Source organism: Mya arenaria, chromosome 8 (assembly GCF_026914265.1).
Source record: "Mya arenaria isolate MELC-2E11 chromosome 8, ASM2691426v1".
NCBI classification, from domain to species: domain Eukaryota; kingdom Metazoa; phylum Mollusca; class Bivalvia; order Myida; family Myidae; genus Mya; species Mya arenaria.
This window is the reverse complement of record NC_069129.1, coordinates 1,857,582-1,880,418: the sequence shown is the minus strand read 5'-3', so window position 1 is coordinate 1,880,418 and position 22,837 is coordinate 1,857,582. Positions and strand designations below refer to the sequence as shown.

Genomic DNA, 22,837 nt, shown 5'->3' with positions numbered 1-22,837 from the left:
CGGGTTTTAATTATCGTTTGAACTTCCGGTTTCCAGAGAAATGTTGTTTACTTTTATTTTACCTCAAACAAGGATAAATTTAGACAATTTAGACAAATAAATATATAAAATCGGTTTCATAAAGGTTTTTAATATGTAAGTGTTTGCTAGATGATTAATAAATATTAATTTCTTAAGTCTTATATGGGCTGTCTCATCAGCAAAGACTTTATATTAATTTAAGGTATGACCACTGTAAATATAGTATTTAATTGATTAATTCGCGTTAAGGTTACCTTTCTAACAATCGGACATTCATTATGCTCCCCTTAACGTAGAGTAGAACAGTCAAAGGAAAAATCGTCAACGACTCTTCAGGGGCTGTTTTATGGACTAAGAGATAACCTCACTTGAAAATGGATCCGAGAAAAGTCAATTACCATGTGCAGGGATAATTCTAGAAAGCGATTTTGGCGATTTCTCGCATAAAAATCGCTCAAATTGCATCCAAATCACATAAATGCAAGATATTCTCGCGCTTGATCGCAGTTTGTGCCTTTTCCCTTTTGTTGTTTTACAAAATAAAGCATCATAGTCGCAGAAAGCTTCTTGTTTATATGTATTGAATTACTTACGAATTGTCTCCCCTACATTGAATGCAATTGTCTTATCTAATGGAGGGGGTACCCCAAACCCCATCATCAACATCGCGATCTACTCAAAATCGAAGATAAAACAAAGTTAAATTTTCTGGTTTCCCTATTTCGTTCTATAAACAGCGTTGCCATAAGTGGTAAAATTTTGTTGGCGATATCAGCTGAATGTTTCCGAAAATAGTCGTTTCTTTTCGTAAAAAAGCATTGTCATTCCAATGTTCTCCGAATAACCTCGGCAGTTTTCGCGCCAACAAAAACTTGGATGGCACAAAAGCCGCTTTTCGCCGAATATTTACGGTCAGTATCCTTTACTACTTTTACTACATACCGCAAATTGGAGGCAAAAATAAACAATGAAAAAAATCGAAATATTGCTATCAAAATTGAACAATGAAGTTTGTACCCCACAGGGTATAATACTAAAGAGCTTGAACAGCCTGCGAAAATCAAATGGAGGTGGCAATGGCTGTCAAAAGTCGATTCGAAGGGTGTGAAATTGTCCGATTGGTAACTTGATAAAAATACAAAACACTATTCAATATTTATCTTTAATTGTATTCTGTTTTTCATTTTTTAACTTTTATTGAATGAGTCAAGAGTTAAATGAATTCTTGATTAATGAGCAAGAATTGAAGTATTGAGCCATTTGAGGGATGTTTCTGTCAGGGGCCTTATGTACATGTATGTTGACAAAAAGCTGCCAGAAATATTATAAATATACAACATAGATTTGATTGATTAAAAGGCAGGAAAGGCTTTGAAATGTGTTTTAAAATGCTTAATTCCTGGAGCTTCCGGGGGCCTCAACCTCTGGATCCCTGGCCAGGGCTTTGCCCTGGACCCACCAGGGGCCCTGCGGCCCCCTGGCCCCCAGCTTAATTTTTCAGTATTTTTAAAAAATTTGCAACTTTCACCCATATAAGTCTTGTTTTCAAGCGTGTTGCGACCTGGAATAATTTTGTTTACGCGGGTTACCACTGCATTTTAAATGCGTCTACAATATCGGAAGCGTCAAAATGTCTAAACAGAAAACGTTGTTTGCATTCCTTGCAAAAAGTCCCTGGACCAAAATAAATTACCACGTTCAGATGAAAACAACAATTGAAAGCCTTCATCTCCCAAAAAAAGTCAATGCAAAAATGGCTAAATCTTATTTTTTGCTCAAGAATAATGAGTATGAATGTTCATGCTATCTGAACTGTTAAGAAGTGTTTCCTTCTAGTCAAACAGTCTAGTCAAGCCTTCTAGTGTATATATTATATCTATATATTGTAAATTTATAAATATATTGATATTCATGAAATAAGTTTCTGTTATGCATTGTTTTATCACTGCGTTATCCATGTATTATAATCTCACTAAAATTATCTCATATTTTTGACAAACGGGAGCAATTCTCTCATTGAAAATCTGACATAGAATTACCCCTGCATGTGCCATCATTAAGATTCAAATGAGGTTGATCCAAATCCTTGTTTTCCAAATTGAAATTTTATGTTATTTAATAATTTATAGAACTCTTTTGTGAACAGTTTCAGCATATCTGGCCATGAAGTACAAAACAACTAAATGTTTTATCTGGTTTTATCAACCAATGCTTACTGCCCATTGTGGCTATTTTAATTGTTTTCCTGATACAGTTTTTATGAGTGATGATATCATGATAATAAATTGGGACCAGTCAGCATATAAAAAGGAATTAAAGCATGACTAGGATCATACATTTTCCTTTCACTTCAACCCATGAAAAATGCTTTTTCCTTACAATTCATAGGTAGAGTCTATTTATTAGTTTACATTTATAACTATAAGATTACACTTCAGATAGAGATTGTACTCAACTTAGAATGGAGAACATTCATGGGATTACATCTGGGGGCCATAGGGGAAGGTCAAGGTCACTGTTGCTAAAATTAGAAAAAAAGTTGAAACTGAATCTCACAACGAAAAACTGGAAATTTTTCTGTCAATCATTGAAAACTTTGTTTAGTCACATTGCGGCGATTCTTGTTTGCTTTTTAATTTTCCTTCTTCATTGCTTTTGACAGGCACATATTACATCATAATTTTATTCCTTTTTAAGACAAAGCCTAACGTCAAGCGCGCTGTCATACGACAGCTCTTATTTTATGGTGTTGCTCTTGTTTAATTTTACATAATGATATGTGTCACATGACCTTTGATACCAGTTATAATATCTTTCCTACTCTGCAGCTTGGCACTTCAAATGAACTCTATTCCATGTTACATTTTTCTTGTATATTCAGTTTCAGGTCTCAAATGATTCAAAACATGGATGCAGTTACTTGAGAACAATCGAAGAAGAAAATAACTACCGGGAATGCATCTCTGGAATCATCGAACTACTTTGAATATAAACAGTTAAGCGAAATGTTATTGTAAGAATCATAGACATGTCAGCTCAGCGGACATCTAGAACCTTGCTATTGTTGACGCTGGTGCTTCAGATTCTCCCGGGGAATTTTGTCACAAATCAGCAAGATGACTCTGAACTCCATTTTCTACCCTTGTCATGCAACCAAACCACAAATGAGCAGGTGAAGGTAGACTTCTCCTCAGAAATAGTGGATCATGGTGAGTGATAGTCAGAGAGTGATAGTCAGAGAGTGATAGAGAGTGATAGTCAGAGAGTGATAGTCAGAGAGTGATAGTCAGAGAGTGATAGAGAGTGATAGTCAGAGAGTGATAGTCAGAGAGTGGTTCTGTTTTTGTCAAATCTATATATGATGATATTGTTGTTTAATGTTTGCCATGCTGATATAATGTGCATATTCATTATATATGTATTATTTTCTTGTAAGTAACATGTGAGTTCATGTGTATGTTCCAAAGTCAAACATTAATCACTGTCATCTAAATGAATATTTTGAATAACCAATCCTGATTTCTAACACTAGCACTTGGCATAAAAAAATCAACAAGAACATGCAATATAAAATCACAAATTTGAACATGCCCTGAGAGCTTGTGGTGTTCTGGTAATTTCTACCACCCTAATAGTTACTGCTATTTAAACATATTGTGCATACATATATTATTTGTTGTATGACTGAACTATACATGACCTTATTACTAACACTTTGAAACATGCTATTTAATTATTTTATTACATCATATATATTTAGCTTGCCTGTTTATTGAGAGATAAAAGTAGGGCAATGTAATAGCTGACTGGATCATAATCAGCAAGCACAAATTGGAACCAACCATTCTTATGTTCGAAGGAAACTTTTTACCACATGCGGTTATTTAATTCTTGAAAACTTCTGTTTTACCAGAGTACATAGTCACATTCAATGGGTACTATCAGCGAGATACGAGAGAGAGATATCTGACTGCAGCTCTTAGAGATTTCAATGCATCATGGTCAGTGGTGGACAGACATAATCCCGCCTTTGACTATCCTAGTGACTTTGATGTACTGCAGGTATGCATTGCCTATCCAGGGGCTCAAACATTACAATATGACAACAAGGACCTATCATATACAGCCTAAGCTGTTGTAAACTCATTATGTAGCTATCACGTAAATACATCAACAGCTATATAATACAGCTGTAACTATATATACAGACTGTTGTAATTAATAAAGTTGTTGTATATTATTTATAGCTACAACTTTAGCTATATTTTGGGTATTACTGATGTTAAAAGTAATCTTTTGAGCCACGTCGTATGCCATACATATAGGTATGGGTATTGGCATTTGAAATAATGGTTGAGAGTGTGTGGTGGTTGATTTACTAAATCTGTATTGTAATCGTATGCCACAGTACCAGCTTCACTATGACTGATCAGTAGTGTTTGAGTGAATGCAGCTTATATTTATCTGAATATATGCTGTTTTAAAACAGAAAACTCTATTGCAGTTTAACTCAATAAGTACAAACATCATGACAAGTAAGTTCATATTTATCAACGTATAGGACCTAATATCTACATGTATTGCTCATGGTTTTCAGGTCTCTACAGAAGCTCTTACAAACCTGGATATTCTCAAGCATCATCCTGTCATCAAGGATGTCACACCACATAAGAAAGTCACCAGGACTCTAAAATTCATTGACGGTAAGGCAAAGTTTGGTGTACTTTAATATCACTCATCACCTTTTAAAAAGCATACTTGTATCTATGCTTGGTTTCTAGGGTCATTCACAAAATACCTTGACTCAGTTAAATCTAGTTTGTTTTCATTTTTGTATTTAACATGCTTTGATCAGAGAACAACAGAGCAAGTTCTCTTAGGAAATCTTTCCGATTGTCATCTAGACCTAAAATTCGGCCCTGTTCATGATTACAAAAGAAAAGTTGACAAATCTTAAAATGAATAATTTACATTATTCCAAAAAGCTTTTCCAAATTTTATATTTTGCTACTCTTACTACTCAAGTGCTCTGGCAGCATTTACAAATACTTGGTAGAGAAAACCCGCTGTCTTGAGCTTGGAAGTCCATATTTTATTACCTTGTCAACCCTGGTTTGTTTTTCCTGCAGATACATTGACAGAAGATGTGGACCAGCCTTATGACACGCTATCATCTATCAGCAAGTCCAGAAACAGGAAAAGTCTCTCTCTGGTAGGTGTTTGGTCCCATTAAATGTTATTTTTGCATGCTGAATTAAGTTTACTGTATAGTGGTACAAATTTGAGTTGAGTTAAAGTCCCATATATAAGCTACTTTCGATGAATATAAATGAAATAAGTTCTTAACTGGTGTCTGAACCTTTCATAATCCACTTTTGAGTGAACAAGTCCAAATTGCTTACCCACTGCAAGCTTTAAGATATTTCAACAACATACAATTCTCAAATTTGAGCAAACCCTGTCAGCATTTACCAGTAGAGGGTTTGTACTCCTACTTAAGTCTTACTGAAATTTGCGTGTCATACCACAAGGTCTGGAACATTTCTTTTGTTATTTAAGAACCCATATTGGTTTGCATGTACTGTTTCTTTATCATCGCTTTTATATATTCATGATGCATATTGCAGGCGACGGCGTACTGGCATTCTCCCGCCAGAAAATCCAGGAACTTGCTCAGAGCTATCCCCAAACAGGTAAAAGAACGCGAGTAAGGTTAGATTTGTTTAAAGTCACTCTGATAAATGAGTAAAAATAAGCTTCAAAGAGCATGTAGGATGACACACATATGGCCAAATCAATTATGTACATACATTTATTACCTTAAACAATTTATTATATGATCTTTGCGATATGCGCTTTGCATTCAGATTTGCGAAAGGAGATTTTTAACTGGATTACCCTGTAAATCTCTTTGGAAGCAATATTCTTCTACATCAGGTCAGACTACTCAAAACCTAGTATCATACTGATTGTGAAGTCGGTTTGTAATGTATTTGAAGCATGAGAAAGAAAAGTTTGTAAAACCTCTAGATGGCATTTAGAGTCATTATGTTACCATGGTAATATGTTGTATACATCATAACCACACGTGTTAAACTGCATCTTTTATGGATGCTTTCGTATGCAATTTTCATGTACAAACTTATTATGTATTGATAAGTCTTGTTCATCGCTGTATAATTGCAATATTTTTTATTACTATTTAAATTTCTTCAAATAACTGTATTATGGGTTGTAGGCTTTACATTATAATAAAAATGTTGAAATGAAATATATGTTGCTTGTTCACTGGTAAGGGTTTGAGTTTCGTTGAACATGGATAATGTCACAGACAAATGGCAATATCTAAAAAACTAACGACACTTATGATTATGAAATAGAGAATCGGGTACTTAAACCATTAACTTTAAATGAAAAATTAATACCACTCAGTTACTTAAAGAAGCTATTTTTTAAACCCAGTGGAATATTGCTCAATATACTGTGAAAATGGTGACAGTAAAATACCATAATACCATTACAGATTTAAACATCATGTACTTATTATATAGTTAGATTGTTTCCCCTATGTAGTTTTTGAGATACAGGTACATGTTCATATGTTCAGTTTTAATATTTGATACATAATTGTAATAATATTATTAATATGTGTATGTTTGTCATATATTTTTCCAGATAACAAGTGCTTTACAAGCAGAGATTCTTTGGAACATGGGCTATAAAGGTACAAGGCTTAATCAATTACATTATCATTGGTTAACATATTGGTTTCAATGCTGAACACATTACATTGATAGTTAAGTTAAATACAATTGTCATTATGTTTCAGGAAATTGCAATAATTATTATAATTTCAAGTCAGGGTAGCCGGTATCATTCATGAAGAAACTTTTATCTGATTTAATTGAAAACTATATGAACAAATGCATGATTTATATTAGCCGATAATTTGGTTTAAACATCAGTGAATTTCACTTCTCACTTGAAATCACTTTTAAACGTAATTTGATCTGTTATGTATGTTCAGTCATTTATTTTACATATTGTAATTATTATGTTTAACCTTTTCAAATGAAACCAAAAGTAATGGTCCTGGCATCAAAAGTTACTATTATTTCCAAAGGCAGGATGAAATGTCAAGCTTGTCCGATACTAAAGTCAATGAAATCACTTTCATTTGTGGGAAGGGGGGCATATGATTGATATCAAATTGTGAAACCCTGTTATGAGCAAACAAATGGTTATGGTAATTTACTTCTAAGTGCTATTACATTTAAACATATAACCTCCGAGGGGAAGGCATTTTTAATTTATGCCACCCCCCTTCATAAGCCAATTTACCCACCCATATACTATTTAACCGGGGATCCGGGATGATATGTTTTACTGGAATAGCCCGAATTGACTATCTCTCAATTTTACCAATAAAAGGACAATGTTTTTGAAATGGATACTACCTGTTAAGCAGGCGTTTGAATCGAAACAAATTGGTTCTGAAGTATTTTGTATATGAATTATTTTTATACGCCCAAAGGGTCGTATTATGTTTATGGCCTCCATCGTCTGTCCGTCTGTCTGTCTGTCTGTCCGTCTGTTAACAATTCCGTGTCCGGGCCATAACTTGGTAACTAATATAGCGATTTTCAAATAACTTTATACAAATCATCACTACATTAAAAGGATGTGTCGCGCGCAATTTCCAGGTCCATACCTCAAAGACTAGAATCACCATGGGGGTTTGTTAGCAAATCCGTGTCCGGGCCACAACTTGGTCACTAATAAAGTCATTTTCAAATAACTTTATACAAAGCATCATTACATTAAAAGGATGTGTCGCGCGCAATTTCCAGGTCCATACCTCAAACACTAGAATCACCATGGGGGGAGGGACGTTAGCAATTCCATGTTTAGGCCATAACTGGGTTACTACTAAAGAAATTTTCAAATAACTTTATACAAATCATCTCTACATTAAAAGGATTTGTCAAGCATGCTTTCCAGGTCCGTACCTCAAAGGCTAATTTCACTGGGGGGCGTTAGCAATTCCATGTCCGGGCCATAACTTGGTAACTAATAAAGCGATTTTCAAATAACTTTATACAAATTATCACTACACTAAAAGGATGTGTCGCGCGCAATTTCAGGTCCATACCTCAAAGACTAGAATCACCATGGGGGTGCGTTAGCAAATCCGTGTCCGGGCCACAACTTGGTCACTAATAAAGTCATTTTCAAATACAAAGCATCATTACATAAAAAGGATGTGTCGAGCGCAATTTCCAGGTCCATACCTCAAACACTAGAATCACCATGGGGGGGACGTTAGCAATTCCATGTCCAGGTCATAACTGGGTTACTACGAAAGCAATTTTCAAATAACTTTATACAAATTATCTCTTCATTAAAAGGATTTGTCAAGCATGCTTTCCAGGTCCGTACCTCAAAGGCTAATTTCACTGGGGGGCGTTAGCAATTCCGTTTCAATCTTGGAAGTTTAAGCCTTTGTTGTAAACACTTCACACCTAGTAAGCAGTATACTAGCATAACCTAAATGTTTATTAAAGACCTCAAGCCGAATCTTCTTCGGGCGTATAATGCTCCGTTTCGCGGTGCTCTTGTTTCATATATTCTTGGTGAGCTTTTTTCCTGATTTGTCACTAAGTCATGTGAAGGGTGGCTATTTCATAGGTATTGATGTTTGCATGTTTATTTCACACTGAGTTTACATTTGTTCTTTAGGCTCCGGTGTACGGGTTGCAGTATTTGACACAGGTCTGGCAGAGGATCACCCACACTTCAAGCCCGGGCGTATCAAGGACAGGACAAACTGGACCCATGAGAAAACACTTGACGATGGTCAGTTCAGGGTGCAAAGAAAATTGAAAAACAAAACCAGTCGTTTGCATGAAAATGGAATGAATGATAATCTCATCTCACAAGCATAAACAATGTTATCAAGCAAATAGAATAAAATTCTAATGTTCCCTTTTCAGCAGACATGTATTACTAAAATAATCATGGATAGCAAATTGTTAACACCTTTAATAGCTTTTGTTTACTCATAGCCAGCCTCTTACACTGAGTAAGGTTAAATTTTGATAGTAAAGTTTGCCAAAAACTTTTGAAGATATTTTTAAGCGAAAATCAATGCTGTTTTTTTACAGGTTTAGGACATGGGACATTTGTGGCGGGAGTGATAGCCAGTCACAAGGAATGCCTGGGCTTTGCCCCTGATGCTGATGTCTATGTGTTCAGGGTGTTCACGAATAACCAGGTATGGGGAAGGGGTGCATTGTCCTGCAGGTTAATGTATGTCAGAGATACATGTATCAGCCTGTTCATCCTGAAGTTTTGGCATATCTGATTATGAGTCGTGTTTGGCAATGAAAGATGTTCCTTTTTTTAGCTGCTTGTGGTATTATAGTCTTAGTGCATAAGTTTGCAAAGGCTAGCTTTAATCCCTATTGAGTTATGCTTCTTGATTGTTTGACCAAACAGTGCTGGCATCAGCTAATGTTGCTGTTGTTTATTACCCATACTCATTCTGATAGATTGCCATAAGATCTATTACCAGACCTGCTTGTAGTATTAACCTTGTATTCCTCTCCCTGTACAGGTCTCCTATACCTCCTGGTTCCTAGATGCCTTCAACTACGCCATCATGAAGAAGATCAACGTGTTAAACCTGAGTATCGGAGGCCCTGACTTCATGGACCATCCGTTTGTGGACAAGGTGTGGGAACTGACCGCTAACAAGGTCATCCTCGTGTCCGCAATCGGCAATGATGGGCCTCTTTATGGGTATGAGTTGTTCGCCTTTTTCAGGCTTTTAGGATATAATTTAATTCATATTTGTATTGTGTAAGCCTTTGTGTCGTTGTCATCAATGGCGCTCATGGTATGTTCATTGTACAAAAACTTTTAACCTTGGCTCATACAGTGAACTCATTTCTATTCATCAGATATTGATTTTTGATTGTTTCGGAGGTAGTGCAAACCAAGATTCCAATAAAATATGTGTTCCCTAGATTATATATGTATGAGTAAGTATATTCACTAACTCACATTGAAATTGTATGACATGAACTGCAAAAAAATCCAGGTATTTAAAGCTGCACTCTTACAGATAACAACTTTTTATTTTTTTGTCTTCAAATCTTGCGTAGATGTCTGAAAACAGCTCATATAAAACTGCTGATTAAAGATCAGCTCTTAATTTTTGATATTTAAGTTTGAAAATTGATGTTTTATGGCTAAAAGCGTTACTAACACTTTAAGAAAAATGAAAGTTTTCCTATCAATTAGCTCTGTTCTATTGTGAGTTATCTTATATGATGGAAATAAAAGCATTGATGCCAAAACTGATTCTGAGACAAAAAGTAAAAAAGTCCAATAGGTCAATCTGTAGGAGTGCAGCTTTAAGTATCTACAAATATGTTAATTTTTTGGATAACCATAAAATTTCGTGCAGATGAATATATGTGATTTCACAGTGACTCAAAACTATTCCAATATTCACACAAGACTTAGTAAACATGTTATCAATGAGAATATTAAGGTTGATTACCCTGTCTTTCATAATAGACGTGGCATACCCCTTTTTGGACTGAAAATCACCAGACAAGTAATGGCATCTTCTTGTGGTGCTCTTGTTATATTTGCATGCTTGCACTCCTGTGTTTATGGAACACGAAACAAATGCAACAATCCTTACAGCTTGATATATCTATATCAGTTGCTTACCTAAAACATTTTGTATTCCAGTACCCTTAACAACCCGGCAGACCAGATGGATGTGATTGGTGTTGGGGGAATCAACTTTGACAATCAGATTGCCAAGTTCTCTTCCCGTGGGATGACAACTTGGGAGCTACCTGGAGGGTACGGGAGAATGAAACCCGACATTGTCACACATGGGTCTACTGTCAGGGGATCAGCTCTTAAGTAAGGCCCTCTGGAGTTCAATATGATTTGTTGACAGACTCACATAAAACTCTTGTCTTGATTTCAAAGAATGTTATTTTAGCCTTACAGTGAGACATATATCAGCTGCTGGTAAGGTAAAGTGAAGGTTGAATTAATAAGCAATAGGTGTTACATGATAGTTTTATGCTATTAAATTATTTGCTTCATCAGTTCTGCAAGGTCATGGAGGTTGAAAATCAGGTGAAGTTCATTGTACATGTTATTTATATCCTCATTTACTTTGAAAGTTTTTTTAAAATGAATTTCATGTCTTTTTCACCAAGTAAAATTGAAAAGCCAGAATCTACTTTCAAGTGTATTATATTGCAATTGGCTCCCCTCTTTTGCTTGCAAGCCTTTTAGTGACATGAAGACATGAAAGTTGATTTTAAAAGGCTTTTCCAACTTGGCTTCATTACATTAACTCATCCCTTACAACACATGTATTATTTCTTCCCCAGGGGTGGCTGTAGGTCCCTATCTGGTACCAGCGTGGCATCACCAGTTGTGGCGGGAGCTGTTACTCTGCTCTTAAGGTAAAACCATGATGATATGTATGCTTAATTAATGTTTTTTGTTCGAAACTATATTAGTTTTATTACATACCTCTGCCTCTGTATTCATGCTTATTCAATAACTTAAGGTAGGGTTGACATATTGCAACCAAACTTGGTATACATGAAGAGTTGCTGGAGACTTTCCATGAGATTGTGTTTGGGGCCTATAGGGTCATGCTCAAGGTCACAGTAATAAAGATAGAAAAATGATTGTTTTTGAATAACTTAACATATTGTGATCAAACTTGGTATATAGAAAGAGTTTATGGAGACCTTTCATGAGATTGTGTTTGGGGCCCCTAGGGTCTTGGGATGTCAATTGGGGTCACTAGGTTCAAAGTCAATGTCACTGTGACTAAAAATAGAAAAATAGGTGAAACTGAATCTCACAATGAAGGCTGAAGCTCTTTTGTCAATCATTCAAATCCCTGATTTTATGTCTGAGTATTAAATTGAAATATAATTTTTGTAATCAATCTCAGGGTAAACATGAAAATATTTCAAACTGTAAGCACTGTGTACTTTCTAATTCTAATATCTTTAATTCCAGCTCAGTGTTGGATCGTTTTGATGTAATCAACCCCGCTAGCATGAAGCAGGCCCTGATAGCTTCAGCTCGCCGCCTGCCGGACTCGAATGTTAACATGTTTGAACAGGGACATGGGAAACTGGACCTGGTCAGAGCCTACCAGACACTGAGAACATACAAACCACAGGCTAGGTAGGCATGCTTATAGCATAGCCGTTTAGACTTTGCAACAGTTCGTATGTTCAGATAAATTTATGCATTCTTACGAGAAATTATTTTGGCACTCATTTTATTATTAATCGTGTATTAAAGATAACTATTATTGAGTAAATATTATGAAATAAGTAGGTAACTGCACCCACAACATGAGATATTGAAATTATACAGGAGCATACACTTGCAGTTATTATAACAGATCCATGCCCATCATTGTTAACATTACCATACCCAATATCTCTATGACTCTGTGTTTCAGTCTAAGCCCTAGTTATATAGACCTGACAGAGTGCCCTTACATGTGGCCCTACTGCTCGCAGCCCATCTACTACGGAGCTATGCCCATCATTGTTAACATCACCATACCCAATATTTCTATGTGTTTCAGTCTAAGCCCGAGCTATATAGACCTGACAGAGTGCCCCTACATGTGGCCCTACTGCTCGCAGCCCATCTACTATGGAGCTATGCCCATCATTGTTAACATCACCATTCTCAATGGCATGGGGGTCTCCGGCAAGATTGTAGGCAAGGTCTGTGGTTTGGAAATAATCTTTGCTTATTAATTTTATGTGTCACAAAATTTAAAGTTGTCTTCATCTTCTTGATAAATATGTAGCCTTTCAGTTTTTAAGAAAAGTCCAAAATGCATAGATCAGTTATGCCTTACTTTATGTTTTGCATCAATATGTGTGATGTAACAGATTTGAATGAATATAATTTTGGTGTAAATATAGAACTCTGATGTTAAAGGGAAGTAACTTCAACTTGAAAATGTTCTCTTAATATATCAGTAAAATCTTATTTTTTGTTTTTGTTATCTTAGCCCAAGTAGGAGCTATATAAGCTATAGCAGGGGTCCTCTGTGACTTTCTTGTATTCCTGCACATTATGGCCCAGGTTTGGCGGTATTGGGGGTATTTGTCAAATTCCAGCAAAATTTCTGAATATTATCATATCCTTAACAGACTTAATTGGAACCATACAAGCACCAGCACGGATCTTATGTGGACTTGGCTTTCTCCTATTCCTATAGGGGCTATTTGTCACATTGCAGTGACAGCTCTTTAAATTTCAGTCCCATTTGGAGCTGCACAAACCCCAGCATGACATATATGTAGAAGTTGCTTTCTCCTATTCCTGCATACTATGCTTCTGACTAGGTAAAATAGGAGGTATTGTCACACTGCAGTGGTAACGCTTGTTATTTCAGCCTCAGTGGGAGCCGTACCAACCACAGCACGGGTCATACGTGGATGTGGCTTTCTCCTACTCACGCACATTATGGCCCTGGTCTGGCTACATCGCTGTGTCAATTGCAGTAGACAAGATGGCTGCCAAGTGGGAGGGTGTGGCTCAGGGTCAAGTGTCTCTCACTGTGGAGTCACCTCCAGAGGTAAGTTTGAGTGATGAAATAGGCACATTTTGTGTTGGATAGACTTAATATTGATATTAAATGATAATTCAGCTTTATTCTAATTAATATTTATTTCTTCTTAAATACTTCTCTGTTTTATTTTGCCTCTGAAGGTGGGCATTTAAAATTGCACCTTCCTTCCTTTTCCCTTTGTCCTTCAATGCTTCCATATGTTTTTCGTGATCAGACTGTTACTTAGTATGCACAATGTGATTTTGAAATTACCAAGTAAGACATGTGACATGCAAGACCAACACCACCATCTTGATGTTCATGGTTACACTTAAAGGGTTTTGGTAATTATTATGGAAAGCTGCATAATTTTATATGAACTTAAAGTGTACGTGGTTGTGTCCAGGCTGTAAATTTGTTATACATAAGGGTATTTTGAATTAACATGCTACAGACATTTGACATATGAAGGTGACATGTTGTTTGTTCTACCGATTTTGCTACCTCAAAGGTATAGTTCACACTTCAAGGTCAGTCCTAATGGAATGCACCTATATACACACAGAATACTGGTGGTTGTGTCCTTGTATTTTTGGTCATCCAAAGAGGGTTTTGAAATAACATGGCAAAGATATTTGACACATAAATGCATACATTATGTTGGATGCCAAATACATGCCCTTGGTTTGGTTGGAAGTCCCTATCATGTAGTTCATCACTCCCTTATATAAGTCAACAGTTATGCGGTCCTGCATATATGATTTCAGCTCGTAAATACTCCATTGATTTTTCTGGCATTTCGGGTTAATTTTTCACTTACTGTTAAACCCTGGATTTTTGTTCCTCTACATTCTGTTCTGCCAGTCGAAAGTGTATGTAGTATTCTGGAATTACTGAAATTGACCAGTCACACTTTTTGAGGAATTGGGCAATACTTTAATGAATACGTTAGTCTTATAAACTTTTACTTATTTACAGAATATAATCCTACTCTTAGTCAACCATTTGTTTGATGGAATATATGCATGTTTGTTGTGTTTTCAGGGTGATGAAACTGAAGCCAGAGTTTCCCATTTGAAGTTGCCCATCAGGGTCAAGATCATTCCCACACCACCTAGAAGGTAGGTCAAACTTAAATGAGGAGTTATTTAATATGAAAACAAAATATTTCCTCATAGAATTTTAACTGGTCTGTTTATTTAAGACATTCACCTGAATCTTGGTGACATTTATTATCAGTGGCCTTACACACACGTGTATTTGGTCCCTCACTGGGCCCTTGGTATGTCTGAATAGCAGATAAGTACCAGCATCTGCTTGTGGTTCCTAACGTAGCTAATAGAGTTTATAGAGTTTATTTGCCGTTATGATATGAAAGAAGAGAACAAAGTAACGTCATAGATTTTGTGTCATTGTTGTCAAATAACAACTTGAACCATGGCCATTACTCAAAAACTATTCAAGATATCCACATGGGGCTCCTGTATTATGAAAGTAAATGTGTTATTAAGGTGGAACGCGACTATGATTTTTTTTTCGAGTTTCTGTCTGAAAATTGGTATACGAATAGAAGAGCACATGCCCAGTTAGGGACTGTTTTTACATTTTTAATATTCGGAACAGTTTTGAATCTACGAATCTTCAAAATATGCCACTGACGTCAATTTTGAGACGTCTCTCATATTATTGCGTTCCAGCTACAATAACCGATATTTTCATCAATTCTTCGTTTACAGCTATGAAATTTCAACGTCAAGTACGTCTTGTGAAAAAGTTCACGCTCATAGTTTTTTCTTCCTCTTGTTGAACGTTATTGTTTCTAAATTTGTCTATAACGTCATTTTTTGCGGGAAAAACGGCGTCGTGTTTCGCTGAAAAAAGTGCGCCTTTCTTTAATTCTTGAAAAAACTGCTCGTTTAATTTTTGATTTTTTTAAATACATGTATTCAATGTTTTATTGCAAATCGCCTGATATTAAGAAAAGGGTACCTCACCGAGTTCGTTTTTGCGCAATTTCAAATAATCTAACCCCTATACCTGTTTCTTTTTCAATTCGTAGTGTATTTAAACGTTTAGCATGACGTTAATCGAATTGTTTTTGTTTATTAAATGGAAAGATTAGAAATCTTAGAGTGTCTGATCAGTTTTATGTTAGTGATATTTGTTATTGTTGTTGTACATTACTAATTCCATACAAGACGGGCGCTGAATAACCAGCTTTATAAATCAATGACTTAAATCTGGCGGCAATTTTAATGAGAGGCTTTCTTAATTATCAAGCAATCTCATTTGCCGAATTATAATATTTTGTTAATACACATCAATAATCGTTCCAGTCACTATGCTATGAACTGCGACTATGCTGATTAGTGCTTTGTTTTTTTTATATATTATACATCTACAGTAATAACACAACAATAAACGGTTCTACTACTTTATTAGTTACCAATTTATTTTATAAGTTTCAGAAAAGATCTGCAGTTATAAGGCTCTAAACTAAGCAATAGCATAGTAAAACCAGTGTGTGACACTCATTTCATACACGAAATATAACTAACAAACCAAAAAATGATAATTGACAGAAATCTGCATTGTAATAAGCACAAACGGATCCAGGCAGTAGAGGGGGTGCAGCAGCCCCCCCCCCCCCCCCCCCCCTAAAATCATCCAAAGTTTTCTTCTGTATGTCACTATCGGAGAGAAATGTAATAGTATACAGATCTATAAAATGCGCAAATATGCGACTATAGAGTTCAGTGTTTTGAATCTAATCTTGATGTAGTCAATCGGTTATCGTTGTATAAAATCATATACACTTAATAAATTCCACTAATAGGGGTAACCATATTATTGACTAAGTTTGGTAGTGAATATAACTCTTGAACATTTTCAACGAGGGTCATTTGTTACGCAACGGTTTGGGGAGGGGTGGGGGATGGTCAGTTCTTGACATTAAAAAATGATCGGTCATTCTTTGAACAGAAAGAAAATGAGTCCTGTGGTCAATATATAACGGGTCAAAATTGAATGATACATCGGCGTTAATTTAAAATACACTAAAATTTTAAAGTGAAACTCTTATATGTATAACAAACATTTATTTTGACTGATAAACCCTTACTTCTTACTAAATAATAAACTCATACAAAATATTATTCACTGATTACACTATTGTAACTGTTTATTTAATAGTAGAAAGCGCAAAAATGATTCTTTTTTTTGGTGAATGCTAAGGATTTACTATGGTCTCATATTTTTTTCAAATTAAACTCAATATTCTTCATAAGAACCATTGTTTTCGATATGTATTTATTCTTAAAGGCATATTAAAACAATAATATTAGTTGTGGTAAATCGTATTTTTGTTTAATACTTGCGTTTGCACTGATTGTAAATGATCACATTGAATTGTTTCTATTATCTCATCTTATAAAGGGTTGTTATAGTTCACACAGATGCACCCACATGAACGCACATATACGCCCACATACTCGTACATGCACGCATGCCCACGCACACGAACACCCACATACACGCACACACACACACGCTATGATAAAATATATGTTCCAAATGGCTCAAAGAATGATCTTAAAGTTGATGTTTTTAGTGCAGTAAAATGTTTAATTTTGTTCATCAATGCATTGTTTGTTTTAATTCATAACGAGTTATTTTGTTTTCCTGACTTTACCACGTAATCAAAGCTTCTCGTGGGTACAAGCAACTTCATGAGACAACTTTCGGCGATGCATTCAATGCCCACAATACAGAAGCCAACATAGCTACCTTATCCCGCACTCAATATCCCTGCCTTGCGTACAATGGCTGTGCACGCGTGCGTTCGTGCGTGCGTGCGTATGTGAGTGCGTGTGAGAGCATACATGTGCGTGAGAGCGTGAGTGTGCGCGTGCGTGTGTATGGGCGTGCGTATGATCGTTTGTGTGTGTGTGTGTGTGTGTGTGTGCGTGCGTGCGTGCGTGTGTGCTCGCTGGTGTGTGTGTGTGTGTGTGTGTGTGTGTGTGTGTGTGTGTGTGTGCACGCGTGCTTGAGTGTGGGATGGTTTGTGAATGCGTTTTTACGCGTGCTTGCGTACGTGACTTTATTGTACGTTTTGTGCGTGTGTTTGTATGTAAGCTATAACAACCCTTAACAAAATGAGCTTAAAGTAACTATTTAATGATGCACACTTACTCTCCCATTTCAACTCAACTCGATATCTTAATTTTCCCCATGGCTGGACATAATCACAATATATCCAAACATTGATAGACATAGAACATAAATAATATTATATACAATAATAGTACAGTTTAAAATTATAGCAAATTGGTGTCAAAATATTAATATAGGTAGGATATAGCTATATATAAGTATAAATAAAAAGCTTATATTCTACATGCAAATAAAATAAGTCTATTTATCTTCCATGATAGTAAGGTCGTATGTGATCTGACGCTTGGATGCAGAAATCTTGTCGAAAACAAAGGTTCTTATGAGAAATATCGAGTCGATTTGAAAGAAATGAGCATAAAACATGGTATTTTTTACATTATGAGATTAGGGTAGACCACAGTAAATGTTTTAGCATTCACCAATAATTTAATGTTTTTGCGCATTATGTTATTAAACAAGCGGTTGAAATCTTGTAACCAGTAATTAATATTTTCCATAAATGCATAATTGAGTAAGAAGTAAAAATTTTATTAGACAAAATTGATCTTGTTATACATGGATTTTGGATAAGCATGTCACTTTAACTATAGTTCATTTATAATCAGTGCTTTAATGATTTAAAAATGTGCACTATTCCGAATTCAACAGAAGAAAACAAGGTTGAATTATAAATTTAACTAAAATTAACAACAACTGTTATTGATCGGTGGTTTATTGAAAACTAAGCTCTTATTAGCGTAAATAATAGTTCGATTTACATCATGCTAAACGTTTTATAACAATACGTAATGAAAAATAACAGGTATAGGGGTTAGATTATTTGATACTGCGCAAAAACGAACTCGGTGAGGTACCCTTATTTTGATATCAGGCGATTTGTAATGAAACATTGAATACATGTATTTAAAAAAATCAAAAATTGAACGAGCCGTTTTTTCAAGAATTAAAGAAAGGCGCACTTTTTTCAGCGAAACACGACGCCGTTTTTCCCGCGAAAAATGACGTTAAAGACGAATTTTTAAAAAATAACGTTCAACAAGAGAACGAAAAATATATGTGCGTGAACGTTTTCACAAGACGCACTTGACAATGAAATTTCATAGCTGTAAACAAAGAATTGATGAAAATATCGGTTATTGTAGCTGGAATGCAAAAATATGAGAGACGTCTCAAAATTGACGTCATGGTATATTTTGAGGAGTCATAGTTTCAAAACTGTTCCGAATATTGAAAATGTAAAAACAGTTCTTAATCGGGCATATGCTCTTCTATTCGTATTCTAATTTTCAGACAGTAACTCGAAAAAAAATTCATAGTCGCGTTCCACCTTAATGATCATATGCATTTGTGTTGAAATGACAATGGCCATAACTCCGGTGTTGGTAAATGTGGATTTATGTCACCTTGTATAACTGATAAGCCTTGGTATCAGTGTTTAGTCTTCTTATTATAAACTCATTAATTATATAACAGTGGAGTTATGTCTCCCCTTGACTGAAACGGTGATATACACTGTACTTGTCCCTAAAACCATTTTCTTTCCAGAGCAGAACTCAAATACTGCTTGAATCAATTGATTGAAACCTGGAAAATATATAGATACCAGTGAGAAGTTGTTTACCTTGCAAGAAATGTACCTCTTGGAAACTTTATTGCAATGTTATGTCCCCCTTTTCATTTTGTATCATGCAAACTTTGTCCAAACACTAATACATAGGTATATAGCATTGTGAAGTTGTTCACCTTGCCAGATTGAGAATTATAACTTTGAAACACATCATTTCAGAGTTATCTCCCCTCCTTCATTTTCTTTATAATGTACATTTTGTCCTGGCTTTTACTCAAAAAAACTTGAAAATAATGTAAAAACTATTATACCACCATCTTCAATATTTTCTCCTTTCAACTAAGCTCTCATTTAAGGGGAGACATCAGTTTTCGAAAGGTGGCGCATCAAAAACAACATTTCAACTTTACTGCAAAGGGTATATGGGTAAAAAAGTATATATTTGCTATAAACAAAAATGATTTGTCACATATATTTCACTATTGTAAAGTTTTTTATCTTTTATTTGTCGCCTCAGTCAACGAATACTATGGGATCAGTACCACAATCTGCGATACCCCCCTGGCTACTTCCCGAGAGACAATCTACGCATGAAAAATGACCCTCTTGACTGGTAGGTTCTTTAATAATTTGATTTTAAATCTTAAAAAAATGAGGAACTACATGTATAGTGATTGTGGTTTACAATAGAAATTAAAAAATGAGTCATTCGTGGCTAAGTGATAGAATAAAAATCTAAAAGTATTCCATAGGTAAATTAACTGTTTCTTTACAAAAGCATTTATAACTTTTTTCACTAATGTTAGTGTTTATTAATAGCTGCCAATACACAAATGCAAATAATGAATGTACAATTCTTCTATTTATAGTAATATTTCATATACAACCTATACCTTGTTGGCCTTTCCAGGAATGGTGACCATATACACACTAACTTCAAGGACATGTACCAACACCTCAGAGAGGCCGGGTACTTTGTAGAGGTCCTGGGTAAGTATATCTTCAGAGTTGGTGGGTTTTTTTACCCTTTTTAGCTTGATGTTTTTTAAGCATAAACATGAGGTAGTGCTATAGCCTTGGTGGTGTTGTTTAGGTACATAAACCTGAATGTTTGTTGGATTTATAAAAAAAATCAAGATAATCTCATGACACTGCGTAAATGGTAAGCTTGTAATTAAAACAGGCAAGCGTTTGAGTCAACTTGCTATGCTCTTATTGATAGCTTATCAGTGCTTATTTCTTCTCAAAGCAAATAGGTTGAGGTATCAGGATAGCTTTAGTTAGTTTAACCTATATATTTCACAAAGATTGTCAAACAGTTTATTACAACAGTATACTAATCATTAATATTTATGTGAGATTATAGCATTGTCAGGCTTGGTGACCACAAACCAAACTCACTACAGCTTTAGCTGAGATATGGATTAAGATAGATAAACTTGTTTAGTCTGTTAAGTTATTCCCCTTTGAATTGAAAAAACAAAAACAATCTAGGATCTGATTATAGAATCTGCTTCCAACAATTTGGAACAATCAGTACGCATTTTTCTGTAAAACTTCGATATTTTCAATTTAGAATCCTCATGAAGTACCGTTAGTTCTTTTTCAGAAAAAATCAGTAAAGCAATGAATTATCATATGAAAGTAAATTTAATTTCTGTCCTTAAGAAGACTTGTTTACTAATCATTTATATACCTGTGACAGATAAATGTTGCCTGTCTCACATGAGTTGTTTATATTTTCAAAATTTCAGGAGCACCTTTCACATGCTTTGATGCCAGCCATTACAGTAAGTAAGATTGATAAAAGTAAGACTTTAAAGTATATGTTTTATGGGTTTGAAAATCAGACTGAAATGACCATTATCTTCAATAATCTCAGAGGTCATTTCAATCAATGATCAATTTTACATTTAATCTGAAGAATGTAAAACCTATGGAATAGTGCATTATTATGTTAACTTATTTTGAGTTGTTACTGATGGATGAAACAGGTTCATTGAGAAATGAGGAATGTAATCTTTGTTTAATGAGTGAGATAAACGCCTGACAAGGGTCATTGTAATGACGGTGCTCTTAGTTCTTTAGTATATAGATCTTATATCTATATATTATATTCATGGTTAGTAATAATACTATAGGTAGTAGATCAAACCTTCGATAGATATTTAGAGTGTGCCAGGGCCTATAGTTATTAAAACTTGGTAAGGAGGTTGGTCATGACCAGCAGATGACCCCTGTTGATTTCCAGGTCAGTAGGTCAAAGGTAACAAATTCTCCAATTGATGACTAGAGTATGCTTGGTTCTATGTTCCTCAAACTTGATAGCAAGGTTGGTGATGACCAGCAGGTGACCGCTATTGATTTTGAGGTCAGATGGTCAAAGGTCATGGTCGCGTTGGCCTTTAACACAAAATGCATCTCCAAGTCATAGCTATAGTATGTGAGGTCTTATGGTCCTCTAACTAGTAGGGATGAAGAATATTACCTAAATTTAATGCAAAGTGAAGAATTTGTTGCCGCTTGATAAAAGGGGGCATAGATGTTTTTCAAGCATCTCGTTTGCTCTAATAATGACTATTTGTCCGACAAAGCCCAATCGGGAGAATATGTCACATGACTTTTACAGTTCTTGTTAAAAATCAAATTTGAATGATGCCAATAGTGTAGATTAACGTCCCTTTTTCGACAATACTTCATTATCATTTTAACTATAATTATGTTCATTGTATTGCTAATATCTTGACCTGTTACATATTTTGAAGTTTTGATTTATTGATCTAGATTGTAAATGGTGTTCACATTCTGTCCCATTATACACAGAATGACACAATGCCTTTCAAATCATTGTTCCCTCATATTTTCCAGGCACTTTACTAATGGTGGATTCAGAAGAAGAGTACTTTCCTGAGGAAGTGAGCAAGTTACAGCGCGATATTGACTCCGGTCTCTCCCTCATTGTAATCGCAGACTGGTATAACGTCTCAGTGATGAAAAAGGTCCGCTTCTATGATGAAAATACCAGGTAAGCTGGAGTGTTTGAAATTAAACTTTCATAAAAAGTGAATGATAGTTGTGTCAATTTTTAGCTCGACTATTCGAAGAATATGGAGAGCTATACTACTCGCCCAAGCGTCAGCGTCGGCGTCACACCTTGGTTAAGGTTTTGCATGAAAGCACACATAGGTTAATATCTCAGCAACTACATGAGGTATTGCATTGAGACTTGATACAATGGTACTCAACCATCCAACCTACTTAATTAACCAAGTTAGATAACTCTAGTTTGCATTAAATTCAAATAATGGCCCCTTTTTTATTCGACATAGAAATTCTGGTTAAGGTTTTGCATATAACCACTTTTAAGTCAGCGAATACATTATGTATGGCATTGAAACTCACTATCAGATGTATGGTCCTCTCAAGCTCTTCTTTGATGT

General features: G+C 35.3%; 1 protein-coding gene across 1 annotated transcript in view; it reads left to right on the top strand.

The window, feature by feature from the left end:
* The window catches only part of LOC128243141 (membrane-bound transcription factor site-1 protease-like), a 33,701-nt gene continuing 10,864 nt past the window's right edge, over positions 1–22,837 (top strand). Inside the window, exons 1-20 of the mRNA XM_052960704.1 lie at positions 1–135; positions 2,903–3,230; positions 3,935–4,083; positions 4,619–4,724; positions 5,151–5,233; positions 5,649–5,714; positions 6,697–6,745; positions 8,761–8,877; positions 9,186–9,295; positions 9,638–9,822; positions 10,786–10,965; positions 11,448–11,522; positions 12,094–12,264; positions 12,677–12,821; positions 13,502–13,684; positions 14,702–14,778; positions 19,915–20,010; positions 20,308–20,387; positions 21,152–21,187; positions 22,266–22,422. Of these exons, the coding sequence (XP_052816664.1) occupies positions 3,050–3,230; positions 3,935–4,083; positions 4,619–4,724; positions 5,151–5,233; positions 5,649–5,714; positions 6,697–6,745; positions 8,761–8,877; positions 9,186–9,295; positions 9,638–9,822; positions 10,786–10,965; positions 11,448–11,522; positions 12,094–12,264; positions 12,677–12,821; positions 13,502–13,684; positions 14,702–14,778; positions 19,915–20,010; positions 20,308–20,387; positions 21,152–21,187; positions 22,266–22,422 (2,246 nt within the window). The 5' untranslated portion in view covers positions 1–135; positions 2,903–3,049. The remainder of the gene's footprint in view (positions 136–2,902; positions 3,231–3,934; positions 4,084–4,618; positions 4,725–5,150; positions 5,234–5,648; positions 5,715–6,696; positions 6,746–8,760; positions 8,878–9,185; positions 9,296–9,637; positions 9,823–10,785; positions 10,966–11,447; positions 11,523–12,093; positions 12,265–12,676; positions 12,822–13,501; positions 13,685–14,701; positions 14,779–19,914; positions 20,011–20,307; positions 20,388–21,151; positions 21,188–22,265; positions 22,423–22,837) is intronic.